Raw genomic sequence first — 18,763 nt, forward strand, 5'->3', positions numbered from 1 at the left:
TTGGAGTTGGAATGCGGGGGGAAAAACAACAACAGCAAGAAAGAAGAGGGGATTCCGCGCAACAAAAATGTGCTCTTGTAATGTCTTGATTTGCATGCGCTCATCCAACAGTTGCGATGCATGGTCACACCCTTTCCGCGTTGATACTCACGGTTTTATCATTGTTACACAGTGCTTGCCTGTGAGGTATCCTTTCCAATATCTTCTACAATTCAAGTTGAAGGGGTAATTAAGGCCCTTAAAAAGAAAACTTTTCTTCTTTTGTCCCTGTCTCATATATATATATATTGGCGGTTGTTACTTTCTTCTTTTTTTGTGTGCATGGTAGAGGGGCCCAAGGTAAAGGGGTAGAAGCCTTAGGAGACGAAGGCGTTTTTTTTTTGTGTGTGTGTGTGTGCGGCGGCAAATGGTGGAGCTCATCATAGACACCAACGCTGATATTGACTTGCTTCTCCGTGAGCTTCAGCGACTGAACGGGTCGCTGAAGAAAATAGATGCAGGGCGGGGTGCTGTTCTTCTTTGGGGCGAAATTTACAGTGACTCCACTCTCCAGGACTTGTTTCAGGAGCGTCTGGCGAGTGTGATGAGTGCCGCTAAGAAGCAACGTGCCATTCACTTTCCCCGCGAGCGTTTGTTGATTGGAAACTACGAGGAGGTTGAGGTGGAGTTGTTGGCGCCGCACCTTCGCATCCTGCCGGAGAGCGCGATCCGCAGCAAGTCCAAGCAGGAGGAGCGTAAGGCGGCCTTTAAGGAGGCGAAGTTGAGGGCACTCGAGGCGCACAAGGAGAAAATGCTGAGACTTGCCATGCAGGGCATTGATTTGCCGAGCGGAAAGAGTGGAAGCCCTCAGACCACAGCTGGTGGTGCGGCAGAAAGGGGAGAGGAAAACGATGTTAATCCACCGCCAGCTCCTCCGATTGTCGGTGATGGTGGGGACGTTATTGCAGAAGCAGAAGGTAAGAAGAGTGATGATAATTTACTGCCACCGCCACCGCCACCGCCGCCTGCGGATGATGATGACGATGATGAATCGGAGAGTCTCGAAAAGGAGGGCGACGATGACGAGGAGGACCCACCGCCGCCACCGCCACCACCAGAAGATGACGACGATGACGGAGAGGAAAGCGATGAGGATGACGAGGACGATGAAGATCCACCGCCGCCGCCACCGCCGGAGTAGAACGCATGGCCGGCAGTAATGCCTGCTTTGTTCTTTCTTCTTTTTACCCTCAACTATTAGAAGTTATCATCATCAGTTTTATTCCATTTTTGGTGGTGGTGGAGTTTCTTTTTTTACTTGCGGATTAATGGGTGTGCCTTACTTTAATTTGCTATGCGAAGCATTGCCGTCATTGCCCCCTCCATTTTTTCTTTCCCTTTCTCACAATTATAAATGGTTGCGTGCGGGGGCAACATACACGCATCTGCTTCTCGTTGCACTGAATCGCACCTTTTCATGCCCTTCTCTTCTTGTTGTAATTATTTATTTTTTGTAGATGTTTGGATTTTTTATTTCATGGGCTTTTGAGCATTGTGGGTGAGTTGTCTCTGTGTCAACAGCCATGCAAGAAGGAGGGGGAGAAGAAGAGGGAATAGCAAGGGGAAAAAATGCGAGGGAAGAGTGCGTATACACATGCTGTGCCGACTGGAGTTTGTATGACTGAGTTTCTGTTATTATTTAAAAAGAAAAGGAATTTGAATAACGCTACCCTCACTGCTTCTTCCGTTTGTGTGTACCTGTCATTTTCTTCTCTTTTCTTTTTGATGTCTCTGCTTTGTGTGTCTGTGATTCTCTTCCTATGATCTTGGCAAGAGGCTGTGGGAGCGGGGGGTTTAAAACGAAGAGTGTGGAAAGAAAAATTCTGAATGCGGCGATGGTCTGTTCCACTGTGGGGTAGGAGACAACTGCAGCGGTGGGGCCCGGTCGGGATCTGTAGGATGGCGTCTGGAGGACACGCTGCTCACGACGTTCGCCTGCACCCTACAGAGCCGTTGGCGGGTGCCTTGGAAATGAGTGCCAAGGGGCGGTTGGAGGTTCTTCCACCATGGCCAGTCGATGCAATTGAGTTCAACACAAGACTCCCTAACGGAGGACACGATAAACGCCGTGCGCACGAAGAACAAATGGCCCGCATTGCGTGTCCCAAAGAATTACCATTGGATTCTGAACCGGTACACAGTGGGGAAATACCACCTCCACAATTGCCCACGGAGCGGCAGTGGTGTGAAGTTCATCGTGTAGAGAAAACGGAAGAGGGGATACGTACTCTTGCTTCAGGTGGGTGGGTGTGTGGGTCGTGTTTCCGTTGTATGCCACATCGTTCTCGCTCTGTCTGCGACTTCTGCCAAACCATTCGACACGATGCGGTGAGGGCAGTGGCAGGCTGGCGTGAAGATCCCACCACTTGGTTTTGCAGTCGATGCCGTGAGTTTAACTTTGAGCGTGACTTGGCCTGCCGCTCGTGTAGCTTGCGGCGAGATGAGCAGATTGAATTACGTGTGACGCATCATGAGCGGGTGGGGGATGAGATTCAGCGTGCCCCGGTGGGCTCGGTGATTGTGACAAGGAATCGCATCGTAAGGTGGCGTTGTCCGTCGTGTCAGGAGTCCAACGCTCTCCAATCGTCAATCTGTCGAAATTGCAACAAGGGTCGTTTTGAGTTTGCCGTCTTCTGCTCTAATTGTAAGGCGTCGCAGATGTTGAGTAACAAACAAATGTATGGCTCTGAGCCGGCTGATTACATCCATGTATCACGCCCATTTGGTCTACACAATTGCTTTCCTCGTTTGGCCCCGGAACAGCGCTGTAAAGCGTGTAAAAGTCCTTTGCATGGCGCGACTGCTTCCTCCCGAAGCGACGCATGGCTTTGCGCCTGCGGGCAGGTCGGTAATCCCGCCACCCTCTCCTGTCCGAGGTGTCGATTTCCGCGGCGCCTGCCTCAAACCGCCATACTAGGAGAGCTGCTGCGTGTTTGGGATTTTGCAGGAACAACAAATTGGTTCTGTGAGAGCTGTAACCATGTGAACAAGGCATCACGCCACATTGTAGCGTTGGAGCGTCATGACCCATCGTCGCCTGTAGACAGAAACGCCACAAAGGAGAAGGCTGCAGCGTGGAAGGTGGACCGCATTTTGCATGGCTTTTCCCATTGCGAGCGCTGCGAGGTTCCATGGCACCATCAGCCTCTGAACGATGGCCAGCACTGGCTTTGTGCCTGCCACAAGGTGAACCGCAATGAAGATGCGCACTGCCAAGTGTGCCGACTGCCCGCAGTGGACGGCATTCGCTCCGACGTGCTCTCCTTCTGGTCGCGAGGCGACTGGTACTGCGTGGAGTGTCACCGCCAGAACTACAGGGAGAAAGTGGTCTGCAACTGCGGTAAGAAGCGCCCCAAGGAATGACGAGCAAAAAACAGCAAAGACGTGAGGAAGAGGGGGCGGGGCGAGGGGAGAAGGAGGTGGTGTGAAAGGAAAAAAAATGCAAGCACACGCCTGCCTGCATGCACCGTGAACGAGAGCAGTGGAGAAGGCAGTCACGAATAAATTTATTCCCTTTTCCTCAAGAAAAATAAAATAAAATAAAAAAGACAAGGTACAAAACCTCAAATCAGACGGGTAAACACAGAAACGGAGGTAAGAGACATCATATTTATCGGCTGCACCAATATCACGACGGGAAAAAAAAATGAGACTTTGTAATTTCGTTTGGGTCATTTGGGACTTTTACTGACGCTTTTTGATGCCTCACGGCTGCGACAATTGTTTTATAACTTTTTTTTTTTTTTGTCTTATCATCATTGCTGGCAATAGATGTGGCCTCCCGAACTTTGGAGTTTCTTCATGAGGAGGATGAAGACACCGCCAAAAAGGGCATGAATGAGGGGGAGGCATCGTAATTTTTCTTCTCAAATTTCCCCGAGTTTTTCACGCTTCTTTATTACTACTTTTTTATGTTGCCACGTTCGCCGCAAGCTTCTTTTTCGTTTTTGTTACATTTCTGGCGGGGGTCAAAAAACAGGACAGGGGCGAAGACAAGAAAAGAAGGTTTTGTGTCTGTGTGGCGAGAAGGAAGGCGGGAGAAGAGAATCAGGCATTAGTCCGGGGGAAATGTCCTTTCGGATTGTGGCATTTCCGTACTCGCCACCCGCTGGTGCTCCGTATGCCGATGCCTGTCTGCCTGCACAGCCAGGTGAACGGTTGCGTCTGGTGCGTCGTGTTGATCCGTGGGCCATTGTGGAGTCGGGCGGGCGATTTGGTCTTTTCCCCATCGTTTTTACTCGTGATGATTATCAGGGTTGCCCCAGGATGCGTACAGCAGCACGTGAGAATCTTGTCGAGACCATATCGCTGTCTCCAGAGGACAACATTGTCCTTGAAGAAAAGGATAGCGATAATGTCTTGAATCATGCTGCGGGGGTGGCCCCGCCACATGAGACCAAACAGGATAAGGCTGAAGTTTTTGTTGTGCCCGGCTGCGGTAGTAATAGCGACTGCAAAAATGAGCTTGACAACAGTAACAAGATCAGCAGCAGCGGTGTGGAAGACCACCACCCAAAATACGTGGATTGTAATGCGGCCGCTGAGGAGGAGGGGTGGCGTACAAAGAAGGACGCTCCTTTCTTGAAGAAGGTGCCGCGTCGCTGCTCCGGGCAACGTGTGAGTGGGAGGCGGCGTGATGGTGACTGTTGTCAATATGAGACTGAGGGACGTGGAAATCCCCATGGGGAATGTCTTGCGGATGCCCGTTGGGAAAAAAATGAGGAAAAGGAGGGGGAAGAAGAAACCGTCAATTGCAGCCGTCACCTCCGAGTATCTGTCATTGAGGGGAAAGAACAACTAGTCTCTCCACCGCAGCAGGCAAGGCCGGTCGTTCAGGACTGTAGCAGCGATGCGTTGCAAGAGTTGCGCAGGCAGTACATGGAGCTGGACGCGGAAATGGGGTGGCTTTCTCACGTCACGGAAAATGTGAGGGCGGAGCGTCAGCGCGTGAGGGATGCGCACGCTTCAGATGCTCAACGGCGTGCAGCACAGGAGCTTGCCAACACGGAGGAGATGGAGCGGTTGATTCGTAATATTGCGGCAAAGGACGCGGAGCTCAAAGCGGCCAGGAAATACGCTGCTCACCTCCGTTCAATTTTGCTGGCGAACAATATAACTGGTGATTTCTTGGAGTCCTTACCACCAACACCGCCGCCGCTATCTTTTTCTTTGCCGTCATTTTTGCAGCAGATACAGGAACAGTGTAATGACGACAAGGAAAACAAGGATGATGCTTATAATAATAGTCATGAAGAAGAAGAAGAAGATGATGATGACGTCTCAGAACCCGTGGAGGAATTGGCACGAGATCCGAATGCTGCAGCGGAAGTAAATGCCATCAAAGAGTGCATCAAGCAGGAACAAGAAACCCTGCAGGACTATCACGAACAGCATAATCAACTGATTGCGCACATGAAGCGTTTGAGGCGGATTCAGGCGGCTATAGAGGAAGAGTCATGTGCACTGCGGGAGTCTGAAGAGGCTCTGGAGGCGGTGGCGCCAACAGGGTCATACGAGGTTGTGCGGGACGGTGGTTTCATTAGTGGAGGGCCACTGCAGCCTGTTGGCAGTGGAAAGGCTTCTGTTTTAACGCAAGGAGGTGCGGGGGAAGTTGATGTTGCTATGCGGGAGGGGTTTGCATGGCCCGCCACACTTCCCGGGCTAACAGCAGAGGAGCAGGATGCCTTGAGCAACTACCAGCGACTCTTCAATAAGTACGAGGCGAAGCATCAATACTGGCAGAAACAGCATGAGGAGGCGACGGAAACAAAGTTGTCCTCCGTGAATGAAAAACTTCGAGCCGCGATATCGAAAGGCGACATGGCGCTGAATGAATTATTGCAGCGAACGGAAAATCTGAAGGAATTTGTCACCAAATACGGCCCAGTGGCGGAGTCCATCCGTGAACAGGTGGCAGTGAGCCAAAGGATACTGGAGCGGCAGAGAGAGAAGTGCGGCGACGCTTGTGCCGCGTATGAAGCCGCTGCGGCATCCAAAAACAGAGACCAAAAAAGGTGAGCCATGCGTGTTTGTGTGTGCATGTGCGTGTGGAAGCGCAATCGTGTGGTGGGTTTGTTTGTTTGCTGCAAAGTCGTGGGCAATAATTGATGTTCACCAATCACTTCCTACGTGTATGTTGCTTTAGCGGTTCCACCGCGACACCATGAACGTGAGACCTAAAGGAAGGGAGTTAAGCAATGTCTTAAAAAATTTTTTTTTCTTCTCTTTTTCTTTTTCTCTTGTTTTATTTATTTTTATTTGGCTCAGCAACAACGACACATAAAAAAAGGGAAGGAGTCAACCAACGAACAAATCAACAGACAAAGAGAGGCAGCAGAATCACATTGCTGGGCGCTGTGATACATTGCAGAGACTCTCTATCTTTTTTTATACTTATTTGTCTTAACAATTTATTTGCAAGAGTGTCATCTTCACTCCAAGACACAGACACACACACACTCTATATATACATATATATCTCAACAATGGCCTTTCTATGGAAAGCGATGGGCCTCTTGGAGGCAGTGCCGGGATTTCCCTACACACCTAGTAGTGGCGTTGGTAGCACTACCGCTGCCACACCCACTCTTACTTGGACGATGCGCCCCGGCGTGGGAAGCGAGGATGGGCGGGATGTTACTATATTTTCCATCAATTTATCAAAGGCAGACAGCAGTGTGAAGGAATTGGCGCGACATGCGATGAAGCGTGCGAAAAGCCTGTTGTTGCCGGGTCTTCTGCGCTGCTACGGGGCGGCAGAGCACCAAGAGACGGTGTACATCGCCACGGAACCATGTGAACCGTTGAAGACTCAGTTGTTGCATTCATCGGACGCATCAAGTGATGAGGACGGGGATGAGGAGGAGGCGTTCCTGGAGAGTGTTGCTTTGGGTTTGAAAGCTGTCGGAACAGCCCTCACTGCACTGCATCGGAATAATTTTGTGCATGGAAACGTCTCCTCGGACTCCGTATTTGTTATCACAGGTGGGGAGTGGCGTTTGTTTGGTCTCGAGTTGGTTACGACATTCAATGAACCCCATAGCATTTACCAACGCTACGCCTCGTTGCTGCCGGAGCTGCGACGACCACCGGAAACACTCCAATTAAACTATGAAACCGGTATGCATATAAGTAATGTTGACTCCTGGGGATTGGCGTGCCTCATATACGAGGTGCTGGGTGTGCCAAGAGAACAGTCACGGAGTCAATTTGCAGTGACATGTAAGGCGAATGACATGCGTGGGTGCCGGGATCTTCCTCGAACGCTGCAAAGCGGCTTCATTGGCCTTTGTGCTGCTAACCCTAAAATGCGACACGACGTGGAACGCTTCTTGAAGAACAGCGAATTCATCGTTGGAAGTGAGTTTGTGCAGTGCATACAGGCACTGGACGATTTGTCCCTGAAGGACACCGTAGAGCGAGAGCGATTCTTTGAGCACCTCACCGAGGTTGTCGACACGTTTCCCAAGAGGGCATCTAAGTGTTTGGTGCTGCACAAACTTCATGACTCGTTTAAATTTGGTGTCATTCCAGCAGTCATTGATCCCGTTATTAAGGTTGCCTCGCAAATCACTAAACAGGAAGAATACGACAAATACGTGACACCCATTGTTCTCAGTCTGTTTGCTTCTCAAGACAGGATGGTTCGATATAGGCTCCTTCAGCGGGCATCCGAGTACGCGTCCTTTTTATCGCCGACGGCAGTGAATGAGCAATTATGGCCATTGTTTGTGTTGGGGTTCAGCAACCCTGTTCCAAGCATTCGAGAATACACTGCGCGTGCCTTGGTCTCATTCGCCAGCCTGTTAAGCGAAAAGATTATCCAGAATGAAGTTCCTAAATTTATTTCTCAGTTACAGCAGGACACCGAAGGTGCTATCCGCACAAATGCTACGATTAGTCTCTGTCTTATTGCTGAAAAAATTCCTACGGGGAACCGCTCACATATCCTTGTTCACGCTTTTGGCCGCATGCTGCGGGATCCTTTTGTTCCCAGCCGTGCTGGGGCTCTGCGCTCCTTCCATACATGCTTGGTGCACTTCACGCCGCAGCACATTGCGGAGCTGTTGATTCCTGGTGTGGGGCCACTCACCGTGGACAGCGTTCGTGAGGTACGACAGGAGGCATTGGATGTGATACGTGAGGCGCTCGGTTATCTTGATAAGTACAACGCTCAGGAATCTTTACGTGATACAAAAGTAAATGTTGGACCCGATGAGAACGAGACGGTGGGCACTCAGAAGGTGAACTCTTCCTGGTGGGGCTGGGGGCGGAACGCCAACAAAACGACAACGACGGTGGGTGATATCAAGTGTGAGTTTGCGTCCGAAGGGGGAGAAGGTAAAAGTGCTGGTTCTATGTGTAGTGGTGGGGTTAATGGTATGACTAAATTTCATGCGACTTCACTCGTGAACACGACATCCGCGAAGGTGGCGATGCCCACGACGTCGACACCGGTCACGGAGTCAGGCTTCAGCGACGATGAAGTGTGGGGAACCAACGATCCAGAAGTTTTCTTTAAGCCGCAGAGCTCAGAAAACAGCAGTGTTATGGAGAAAGTTCCCGGTCGGCATGTTGACCCGAGCACCGCCAAAGAGTCAAAGACAGGCGGTGGTGCGATGAAGCTGCGCAAAAAGGGATTCGGAGCCGCACGTCTCTCGTAGTCACGGATCTGTTTCTCAGCCAGTCTCATCCCGCTGGCTCACCACCAGACTTGGGGAAAAGGGAGCCGGGTGAGCGAAGGAACGAAGAAAAGAGTACTGGTTATGTGAAAGACGAAGGTGAGGGCGTGTGAGAATGCCTGGCATTTCTTTGAATAACGGAGTAGAGTGAGAAATGACTTTTTTTTTCCTTTAAATTCTTCTCCTTGTTTATTTTCTTCCACCTGCTTTTTTTTTTTTTTTGGTTTTCATCGTGAGCAGCAGTTCAAAAGTGGCCTCAGAGATACGTATAATAGACGCATAGAGAGAGAGCGTGTGTGTGTGTGTGAGTGAGAAGGAGGAGGCTGAACACATTAAATAGTTGGATATTCCCGTGCTGCTATTTCCGGAAAAGCTCAGCGACAAAAATGCTGCCATTTTCTTTGGGGGAGACGGAGAGTGCAGTCTGTAGGTCTATTTGGACCTTCTGTAACACATTAATTCGCGATGCTCAGGCGTTGGTGTGTGGCTGCGGAGAGCTCACCAAAATGGAGGCAGAGGCCAGTGTGATTATGCAGAGAACATTTCCGCAAGTGTCTACAACAGAGGCAGCAACAACAGCGGATTCAACAGCAGTGCTGTCATGGGAGAAAACTCCCATCCCCACGCCGTCCCTGTATTTGGGGGCTGTGTCGAAACTGAACAGTTTTATGCACTCACTAAAAATGTCCGCGGCAGCTGGAAATAACGACGAGCGGGTGATGACTGAGCGCATTTTGCTTCTTCTGAGGGTGATGGCTTTGTACTGCTTTGCTACCGCACGGCCATCGGCGGGGTCTCCTGGCGAATTTTCCTCACAAGAGAGTAGTGGTCGCACCACACCGGTGACGCGACCCTTCCGCCGTCACGATCAGAATAACCGCCAAAGCACGGAGAATGAGAATCCGGGCCTGGAAATGCAGACAGCGGAAGAAACATTTCGGGTTGCAGTGGACGCCGTGGTGCGGCTCTCAACTTATGGCGCGGCGCAACGTGGAAAAGGTGGCAAGAAGTTGTTGAAAGGCCCTACAATTTCTCTGGACCTTTACGCAGAGTTGAATATGGCAGCTTTGTACCTGCTGACAGCGGCACTGACGCGTTTTAGCAATGTACCATTTAACGCCATGCGGTATTTGCCGGCGCTCTTCCCGGAAGTCGATGCCAGGGATCCGCATTTTATTCATCCACTTCTTACGCCATTCTTATGGAGTCCTGAACAACGTGTCCGCGCTGCTGCGGCCGCACTTGTATCGTCTCTTTTACGTAATTTGCAGCACAACTTTAAATACGCAGAAGAACCACATCAAAATCGCCAGTCATTCTCGTCACTGGCGTCACAGAGTGGTCGGACCCTGTCATTTCTCCACGACGTACTAATATATGCCCTGCAGCTTCCAAATAAGCTGCCCGCGGTGGGTGACATGTCTGCTGCTACGGCCACCACTTCTCACTTCTTCAAGGACCTTGTGCTTTCTTCCTTTGGGGTGCTTGTGTCCACCACTCCCTACCGCCGCTGCCCTCATGCCTTTGATGTGATAAAAGAGGCTTTAGAACTGCCTTTGTTACGAGATATTCTTTTGGACGCATCCTGTGACGAATTTGCACCGGCAGCGGCGTTTCTTATCTCTGTATTCAAGGCGGACTCGCTTACCAAAATGCTGCAGTCGTACCTTTTTTGTGAGGGCGGAGATACCAGCGCTAAAATCAAAGGTCCAAGCAATCGTCCCGTAGACCGGCATGTTGGCGGGGGCGCCCTGTTGCTGGAGGCGTTGCTCACGCACGCGGCGAGTCGTGTTGAGGTTTGGCGGTGTGTGGTGCAGCTGTCCCGTATTCATCCATTGATCGTCGGGGCGCATTTCACCATTCTCTTGGAGGCGTCTCTCGCTGTTCTCCGTGCTGCCTCACAAAAGATAGAGGAAGAAGAGGCGGCTGAGAATAAAAAGCAACACGAGAGCGCGGAAATGGCTGTGGGCAATACATTGGGAGAATGTTTACGGGCATGGCTGCATTTTATGGGTTACGTGTGGCAGTCTTTTGACGGTCATTCTGCCGATCCAGCACTGCGACAGGAACACTTGCCCCATCGCGCAACCCCGCATCAGAAGAAGCAGCTCCTCACAGAACTCGTTTTGCCAGTTCTTCAGATGACGTCTGATGGGTTGCGATACAATGAGGCTCGGCGAACGGCACTACGGTGTTTGGCGCAGGTCGGTGACGAGTACTTTTCTTCCATTTCCGCCACCGTGCGTGAAGGGATTGTTGTACATGTAATTAATAGTACAACTGCACATGAGAGTAGTGTGCGGTCTGAGTCTTTTACAACGATAGGGGTGTGGGCGTGGCAGTACAGTACGTTTGGTGAATGGTTATCGGACTTTGTTGAACGCTCTGTAAGTGCATTGTGTGATGATGCAGAGCCCGCAGTGCGTTTTAAGGCTGCTTTTGCCCTGTCGAACATTACCTCTCGTCTTGGAGAAGAGAACGATAGTAGCCTACTGCGGCAATCTCCATATCATATGCAGCTTCTTTGCGACGTTGCCATGTACGCAACACAAGTTCGCGAGGACCCCGCAGTTGTCAGCCATGGTATCCGTATGATGAGTCACCTGTTGCATAGTCTTAGTTTTGAGGAACTTATTGGAGAATTGTCAGAAAAGCGGGAGGGTGTGGCGGAGGGATACTTTAACGCTCTACTCCGTTTTTTGTTGCCCTCGTACCGTGATGCCAAGCTACGCTGGAACGCTGCATGTGCTCTTGGACTTGGTCTTTCGCGGGAGGTAGTCTTTGAGGCGGAGCCACAGGCGGCAACACGGGCAGTGGAACGACTATGCGTTATTGTTTGCCACGATCGCATATTTAAAGTGCGCACACAGGCGGCAATGGCACTTGCAAAGGTTCCCATGACATGTCTTGCGGCAGGGCGCTACGCCGTGGAAGATCTCTCACCCAAAGTAGCTCGTGCACTTTGTGAGTCTTTGCAGGTGTCGGGGAGTTCCTTAGAGAACTTTGCACAATACAAGGAGCAGGATGCGCTTCGTGCAGCACTTCGGCAGGCGCTGGGAGTGATGATCACCAGTGCCTCCCCAAGTGCCATGTTACAGCGCGTTTTTGCTGAATATCGTGTACTTTTGGAGGCGGAAGGGCTTTTGTAACACATTGCGTGCAGTTTGTCTATTACTACGCAACCTTAATTATACATATATATTTCCCGCCGCTGAGGCCGGCTCTTTTTTGTATTTGATTAGTTTGCTTTGAAAAAGGCGTCTATTTGCGTTGTGGAAGGCGCGATTGCTCTGTTGTGGTTGCTGCACCTTTTTCATATGCGTCTCAATTTATCTTTTTTTTGTTTGTGGATGTTGGCTCATGGAACAAGGGGATTTTGCCGTTTGTCTTTTAGTTCGTTTTGCATTTCTTGAAGAGGGGCCCAGTCAAAACAATTGAGAAACCTTTTCTCTTCTTTGATTTATCCAGATGACGGCGGTGCATTGCGTGGGTGGTAGTCGTGGTTACGATGATGACGATCAGCCGTTGCATCTCTCAGTGGTGGAGGCTATCCGTATTCAGCGGGAATTAAAACGCCATGGTGGTGAGCCAATAGCTACCGAACAGGGTGGGCGCATGTTTGCCTCTCAGTACGCGTCACCGTTGCAGATGCTTCGACGTTCCACAACTGTTCACAATTCAGTGTCTTCTTGTCTTCAGGCGGAGAAGGAGAAGGGTCAGCGACGGCGGGCGGGCAAACGCTCCACCTTCTCATGGCTAAGCGCATCTTATTGTCGTGCGGAGCCGTGTATTGGCAGGCGGAAAGGTCGAGGTCTGACACAGGTGTTGCTTGCAAGGGAAGCGAGACCGCCACCGTTTCCCAGCGTGGCAGCCAGGCTTGAGAATGACATTGCGTTGGGTCTTGCAGCATCCATGTGGCAAAGCGGCAATGTTGTTGGGCATTGCAATGACCGACTCGCCCACCTCTTAGTGCTTTCTTCCACTGTGGTGCAGTGGGTGGGACATGAGGTACAGAATGGGGGCGAGCCACGCGTGCCACTGGAGTTGCGGGAGGCATTCATGGCTGCTATTGAACACTTTGTGCGTCTAGAGTGCGTCGTCGCGAGGGCAATGCTGTTAACTTCCGTTGAAAAGGAATTGCAACGGCAACAGGGAGAATATGCACAACGGCAGGATTTACCGGAGGGATCTCCCTCTGGGACGGATGTCACGAAGATGTCACCGGCTGCGTTTTCGGTGGCCGTGGAGAGCGCCGCGCGAGTCATTCGTGGTCTTGTGGAGCCCGCCACTCTGGCGGCAGCAGCCGTGGCCCCAACGTGGCAGTACTCTCTTGTCCGTACGGCGGCGGATGTGCCAAATCGTTACGACATCCTTGACGCAATGGCGTATGTTTTGCAGCCGTGTCGCCACTTGACGGTGCGCCGCACCTTTTGCGCCGTTACACGACAATTGGCACTTGAGGTGCTTTGGGGTGCAGGCAATGAAAAATTTGGGACACGTGGCGGGGCTGCTGCACTTCGCATCTTGCAGCACATCAACACACGACCCTTTTTTCTTACCGTGGAAGAGCGAATGGCTGGCCAGCGATTCCTTGCGTTGCTTGAGCGGAAGTTACGCTCCCTGATGGCGCTGTTGCCGCCAAACGCTTTGGATGAAGCTTCACAGCCGACGAGGGAACTAATCGATGCAGTGCGGCTTTTCTGCACACCTCTTGCATGAGCTCAGGTCAAATGCGTCTGTTCTCCTATGCGTTTTTATTTTATTAAATGCATCTTGATTAACATGTCTGGCGTCTCACTTTACATTTATTCCTTTTTCTTTTTTGCAGTGAAGACGCCGTCTTTTTCTTTTTTTTTCTTTTTGGTACTAAGGGGAGGGGAGAATGTTTCATTTGGTTTTGTTGGTTATTGTAAGAGACGTTCTCGTTTATGGGCTTATAAATAGGGCCAATTTCCCCCTTTTCCTTCTGCGTCTCTGTGTGTGTATTCTGACTCTTTGTTGCTCCTGTTGCCGTATTCACATTGCATTGCCAAACGACTAGCCACTAGTACATAGCCACATATTTGTAATATATATATACGTAAAAATATATATATCAAAATTTATTTTTTGTTTTTAATTTTATTTTTGTTTGTTTGTATAGAGGGAATAGTAAGAGAGTATGTCTACCTCACGTGTTGCCGGCTCCAGTTATTTTTCAGCCTCGAGTGCCTCTTCTTTATCGCTGACGCTGGGGTTTGAGAATTTAACGATACAGCGGGACAAGCGTGTTGTAATCAACAGTGCCTCCGGGATCATATACGGCGGTCGGCTGACGGCGATTGTAAACTGCAGTGGCACGCAGAGTGACTCCTTCCTACTTGGCGCACTCACAGGGCGTGAGGAGTGTGCCAGCGGAACGATCATGATGAACGGCATTCCATTGGATGCTCCCGCGTACCTTCACCGCACGGTGCTTATCGACGAGGGCTTCACTGCATTGGAGGAGCTAACCGTGCGTGAAAGCATTGAGTACGCCGCGTCCATGCGGATCGCCACGAGTGCCTTTACTGTGCAGGAAATTCTTGAAGAGTTAATGCTTGAAAGTGTTGCGGATGCTGTGGTGCATAGATGCTCCCCGTACGTGCGTCGTCGTGTCTCACTGGGTAGAGAGTTGCTGCTGAATCCGCTGGTGCTTTGCTTTGACCAACTGTTGGAGGGCCTACGAACCCACGAAGCGCAGGAGTTTATGCGTCTCCTCCGACGAATTGCAGCTCCCATGACGGTTTCTTTGGATTTAATCACCTCGCGATCTCCGTTTTTGCTGCCTCCTCGTCCTTCGTCTTCACCCGCTTCCGTTGTATCTTCCCAAGTCCTGCCCAACAACGCAGGAACTGCCGTTCCGATGACTGACGGAGCCACCTTGGCACCTCACAGTTTGGCAACAAATTCTCAGCGAGAGAGGATGCGCATTGTGTTGGTCTCCATGTCTCAGCCACGTTGGGCGATTTTGAAGTTTGTGGATGACGTGATTCTTCTCGAGCGTGAAACCTGTGTGTTTTGTGGGACAGTAACGGAGCTGTTTTCTGCCATCCGGGTGGACCCGACAGCCGGTCTTGCGGAGAATGCGATTAACTCCTTATACCGGCTTGCGTCCAGCTCGGAAAAGTCACTCGTAGACATCTTCGCACCTTCAGGCAATGCGGAGCGTGTGCATCAGAGCGTCGTGCAATTTTTTCACAATTGTGCCGTGGGGCGAGAGATGCTTGAAGGACCACCGTACTCCAGTCCTGGCGCTCATGTTCGGTTGTATTATATGTTTAAATATGATCTTCTTAAAGTGCGACACAATCTTCTCTTAAAGGGTGTTGTATTCCTTGCGGTTTTTTTGCTGGGAGTGGTGTTAGCGGCGGTGTATAACAGCCAAGAGGGGCAGAGCGGCATGCAAAATCGCATCGGTATTATTTTCTTTCTTGTGAGTTCAACTTTTCTTTACAGTATTCTCTCATTAGACTCACATCGAAGGGAATACAACCGTTTTTTACGTCATCGGACGCATGGATATTACGGCGTGTTTACTTACTTGACGTATGCTGTTTTGTATTGCATCATGGAACGAGTGTTTTTTCTCTCTGTGTTAACATTTGCCGGATTTTGTGTTTCCAACGTCGTGGAGAAGTGGAATTACTACCAATTCATCATGGAGCTTGTACTCATTATTGGTGTTTTGTCTTTCTGTAGTCATTTTGTTGTTTTTTTCTTTTGCACAGTGATATGGACACGCCGTTTTGCCATGTTTGCTCTTTTTGCCGTGTACACGTTGAATCTGCTTCTTGCGGGGATTATTTTGAACCTCACGACATTACCGAAGACCTTCCAATTTATCTCAAACGTTTCTCTTATACGTCTGGCGTATGAGTCATCTATTCTTTCGCAATTTCTTGGGCGTGACTTTGGCTGTGGGGAGTCAAATGAAACGATGTGTTATACCGGCCCACAATATGCGGCGTTTTTAGGATTCAAGAAATCACGTATGTGGGTGAACGTGTGGATCCTTGCCGGCATATCTGTGCTACTCATCATGGGGTCTCTCTGCGCGATGTTGTGGCACCGTCCGCCGCGTGATTTTTGTTGAGACATGCAAGGAAATAATGAAAGAAGAAGGAGAGGACAGCTCATGGCGGGGCCATCATTTGATGAATTGAATGAAGAGAGAGAGACTGTGTGTGTGTGTTTGCGTGCGACTGCGTGTTGTGAGGAGTTGGTGATCGTCTGCTTGATTGGATCGTGTCCAATTGTGGTGCTACCCGTCTACACATCTGCCTTGTTTTCTCCTGAGTTTCAGACGGAGAGAGAGGGAAGGAAGGCATGAGGGAAGGGGGGTATTGTCTCTGTGTGTACTGTTTCCCCCTTTTTTTTTCCTTTTTGTGGTTTATTTATTGTGTCTCTGCCGTTGGGGCACATCGCACTGCAGGAACACAGGAAAATCACTTGAAGGAAGGGAATGTGGAGAGAGAGGTGGCACACATGCACCAAAGCCATGGGCATTCTATGGACAGTCGGTGGCCGTCTGCGTACGGTGTACAATGGCTCGAAGAGTGAGGAAGAGCGACGCAAAGACCGATACGCCACATTTATTCGTCTCACGGTTTTTGCTCTTGCTTTTGCTGCATTCGTCACGGTAGACAGTTACGGCGATCCGGCAGAGGCGGTGGCCGGCGTGACACGTGGCATACGGCGTTTGCTGCGAGGACGCTGATGCAAATTTGAGCCGTGACGGCTGAATGCACGCATTGGATGAATGCCGTTGTGTTTTGTTCCCGGTGCTGGAAAGTGATGTCACCACACGGATGAAAAAAATTGTTGTATGAACGAAGGCCGGTGGGCGAGGCTTTTTTTTTTTTTGCGTAGTTGTCTATGTCTGTTTGTGTGTGTTGTCGTGGCGACAGCGGGGGATGAAATGTTTACGCCTTGCTGGCTGTCATCTTCTTTATTTTTCTCATTTTTTCTTTGAATGATAAATGCACAATGAGGGCGTTATTCCATTAGTTTGGTTGCATCCGTGGGCCAGGAGTAGGAGCACAAGGGGATGAACTCAGAAGGGCGAAGAAAAGGGAGGGGAGAGGAGGATGGCGATGTTGTCAGGCTAAAGTACCGCATGCCACGGATGGCTTTTACACCAATGTTTTTATTATTTTTTCTTCTTAACTACCTGGCATGGTTCACCACCGTCAATGAGGATGGCACCGACCTTGTCATGTCACCATACGTCGCCACCTTGAAGGCGAGGAAGGCCCATTCCTTGCGGAACGAGGAGTACCCTTTCGACATGCAGCTTTTCTTCGAGGACGTCGTGCTTCGCAACCTCTTCCGTTTGAGTCAACTATTTGGTGGGATGAAGGGGGTCCGCCTCATATGGTGCTTTGCGTGGCTTGTGCATTGTATGGAGCTGGGCATTGCCTTTCGAATTTGTTTTTCATGCAGGGCAAGAACGGCGGTTTTTGCCGTCTACTGTCTTTTCACGATGGCGGGAGGAGTCACGCAGTTACTTCCTTTGATTGAGGCCCGTGATGCATATCTATCGCTACTGCAGACGAAAAAGAATAAGAAGGAATAAAAGAAAGCAAACAAACAAGAACAAACAACAACAAACGACAACAACAAACGACAATGAGGCGGAGGCCTTGGCGGGAAAAAAAGTGGAGCAGGAAAAATGACGGGGCGACTGGTGGTAGTTTCCTTTGGATTCCATCTAAAAGGAACGTATTTGGAGCAGGAGATGGATGGGTGAGTTTCTGCCCATGTGCGTGCGTGTTTATGCCTGTGCAGTCGTACCGCGGGTCCCATGGACCACGGGAAAACAAATGAAATTGCGGCTTCACACAGCGCGCACGGAATGAATGAACGCGTGCATTTCTGTGATGGTGTTTTTCTCCCTCCGTTGGTTGTTTTTTTTTCTCTTGCGCGCGTTTTCTCTCCATCACCCCCAATTAGACAGAGACCCCTGCGGGCATACGTAGAAGGACACATCCGCGTACATATCTATCTATCTGTGTGCATATACATCTACAGAGGCAATAAGGAGACTGGGGAGGGGGGGAAACCCATACGGCGTTCTCTCTTGTCACGTAACGAGCGAACCACCCGCTCACAATTTGGCACGGGGCGGGGTGGGGCGCCGCTCTCTCTCATGAATCTGCGCCCGCATAGACCCGGTGTCCGCAACTCCGCCCCTTTTATTTCCGCCGCAGGTGCGTCCCATAACTCTCATTACCCTAATGGTTTGCAGAACGAGGCGTCATTTGCCTTTGCGGTGGGCGAGGACCCGCATCACATATCATCACCGTGGGCAGGTGTCACAACTGAGTTGGGGGGACGGTCCGCTTTCGTCGCGTGTCCGCCGTTCAACCGTATTTCTCAGCCTGTTACTCCCGCGGCGCCCTTGCAACGCGCCGGTGTAATCGCCACCGATACCACCGCCCTTCTACGTATGAGGACAGGGGCGACGACACCGTCAGCGGCGAAACGCTCTGGCGCAAGCCAAGGGACCGGGGACTGCGTCATGGCGCTTATTCATAACCGTGCCAATGAGGTGGGCGTGGCTCTGTGCCTGTTTTCTTCCCTGGCGGTCATCATCACACAGTACGGTGACAGCGTGGCCTTCGCCAAGACGCTTTCATTTGTATTTTCCCGCAATCCCGTTGAGGTGCTTGTGCCGGAGACTGCGCTGGACGGGAATTTTGTGCAGACATTGTTGCGTCACTTTCGTCACATCACCTTCACGGGCGTGCAGCGCGGCACCTTTGACGAGGCCCGCGGCGCGCATCGTCTTTTTGAGCTCATGTCAACAGACGAGGCCTGCCTGGAGGTTGGCAACACCGACCGATATCTTTGCGTGGCCGCTGCCAACGCCTTGGTTGAGTTTTTGGAGATGAATTACAACTGCACGCTTCTTCCGCACACTGTGCGTGTGCAGTACTTGGCGCTCGAAAATTACGTGGAGGTTTCACCAATTGCTGCGCGAGGCCTGCACCTCATCTCCTCTGGCCCGCCACCTCGAGCCC

General features: G+C 50.7%; 10 protein-coding genes across 10 annotated transcripts, besides 9 other annotated features; all 10 read left to right on the plus strand.

Annotated features, from left to right (window-relative positions):
- Positions 1 to 2,221: part of a sequence feature (heterozygous, non-Esmeraldo-like haplotype) that runs on past the window's edge.
- Tc00.1047053509693.130 (uncharacterized protein) lies at positions 407 to 1,180 on the plus strand (the record flags this gene model as incomplete). Its single annotated transcript, XM_811829.1, has 1 exon — positions 407 to 1,180. One exon carries the CDS (start codon positions 407 to 409, stop codon positions 1,178 to 1,180), a length of 774 nt encoding a protein of 257 aa, XP_816922.1.
- Positions 1,010 to 1,152: a microsatellite.
- On the plus strand, positions 1,867 to 3,402 carry Tc00.1047053509693.140 (hypothetical protein, conserved; the record flags this gene model as incomplete). Its single annotated transcript, XM_811830.1, has 1 exon — positions 1,867 to 3,402. The coding sequence occupies one exon, from the start codon at positions 1,867 to 1,869 to the stop codon at positions 3,400 to 3,402; it is 1,536 nt and encodes a 511-aa protein (XP_816923.1).
- Positions 2,222 to 2,560: a sequence feature (areas merged during assembly that could not be assigned to a particular haplotype. This can correspond to areas where the two haplotypes were merged or to regions with more than two copies in the genome that were merged during assembly.).
- Positions 2,561 to 18,763: a sequence feature (heterozygous, non-Esmeraldo-like haplotype).
- Positions 3,565 to 3,586: a sequence feature (AT_rich).
- Tc00.1047053509693.150 (hypothetical protein, conserved) lies at positions 4,108 to 6,057 on the plus strand (the record flags this gene model as incomplete). The annotated part of the gene is made up of 1 exon (XM_811831.1): positions 4,108 to 6,057. One exon carries the CDS (start codon positions 4,108 to 4,110, stop codon positions 6,055 to 6,057), a length of 1,950 nt encoding a protein of 649 aa, XP_816924.1.
- Positions 5,244 to 5,317: a microsatellite.
- Positions 6,250 to 6,299: a sequence feature (T-rich).
- On the plus strand, positions 6,525 to 8,702 carry Tc00.1047053509693.160 (hypothetical protein, conserved; the record flags this gene model as incomplete). Its single annotated transcript, XM_811832.1, has 1 exon — positions 6,525 to 8,702. One exon carries the CDS (start codon positions 6,525 to 6,527, stop codon positions 8,700 to 8,702), a length of 2,178 nt encoding a protein of 725 aa, XP_816925.1.
- Positions 8,880 to 8,948: a sequence feature (T-rich).
- Positions 9,107 to 11,869, plus strand: Tc00.1047053509693.170 (hypothetical protein, conserved; the record flags this gene model as incomplete). The annotated part of the gene is made up of 1 exon (XM_811833.1): positions 9,107 to 11,869. The coding sequence occupies one exon, from the start codon at positions 9,107 to 9,109 to the stop codon at positions 11,867 to 11,869; it is 2,763 nt and encodes a 920-aa protein (XP_816926.1).
- On the plus strand, positions 12,189 to 13,439 carry Tc00.1047053509693.180 (hypothetical protein, conserved; the record flags this gene model as incomplete). Its single annotated transcript, XM_811834.1, has 1 exon — positions 12,189 to 13,439. One exon carries the CDS (start codon positions 12,189 to 12,191, stop codon positions 13,437 to 13,439), a length of 1,251 nt encoding a protein of 416 aa, XP_816927.1.
- Positions 13,787 to 13,849: a sequence feature (AT_rich).
- On the plus strand, positions 13,882 to 15,834 carry Tc00.1047053509693.190 (ABC transporter, putative; the record flags this gene model as incomplete). The annotated part of the gene is made up of 1 exon (XM_811835.1): positions 13,882 to 15,834. One exon carries the CDS (start codon positions 13,882 to 13,884, stop codon positions 15,832 to 15,834), a length of 1,953 nt encoding a protein of 650 aa, XP_816928.1.
- Tc00.1047053509693.194 (hypothetical protein, conserved) lies at positions 16,204 to 16,458 on the plus strand (the record flags this gene model as incomplete). Its single annotated transcript, XM_811837.1, has 1 exon — positions 16,204 to 16,458. The coding sequence occupies one exon, from the start codon at positions 16,204 to 16,206 to the stop codon at positions 16,456 to 16,458; it is 255 nt and encodes an 84-aa protein (XP_816930.1).
- On the plus strand, positions 16,789 to 17,316 carry Tc00.1047053509693.200 (hypothetical protein, conserved; the record flags this gene model as incomplete). The annotated part of the gene is made up of 1 exon (XM_811836.1): positions 16,789 to 17,316. The coding sequence occupies one exon, from the start codon at positions 16,789 to 16,791 to the stop codon at positions 17,314 to 17,316; it is 528 nt and encodes a 175-aa protein (XP_816929.1).
- Tc00.1047053509693.209 (mismatch repair protein, putative) lies at positions 17,545 to 18,763 on the plus strand (the record flags this gene model as incomplete). Its single annotated transcript, XM_811838.1, has 1 exon — positions 17,545 to 18,763. A coding segment is annotated over one exon (1,219 nt), but the record flags the coding sequence as incomplete, so codon positions are not given.

Source organism: Trypanosoma cruzi, genomic scaffold, assembly GCF_000209065.1.
Source record: "Trypanosoma cruzi strain CL Brener 1047053516397 genomic scaffold, whole genome shotgun sequence".
In the NCBI taxonomy this organism is placed as follows: domain Eukaryota; phylum Euglenozoa; class Kinetoplastea; order Trypanosomatida; family Trypanosomatidae; genus Trypanosoma; species Trypanosoma cruzi.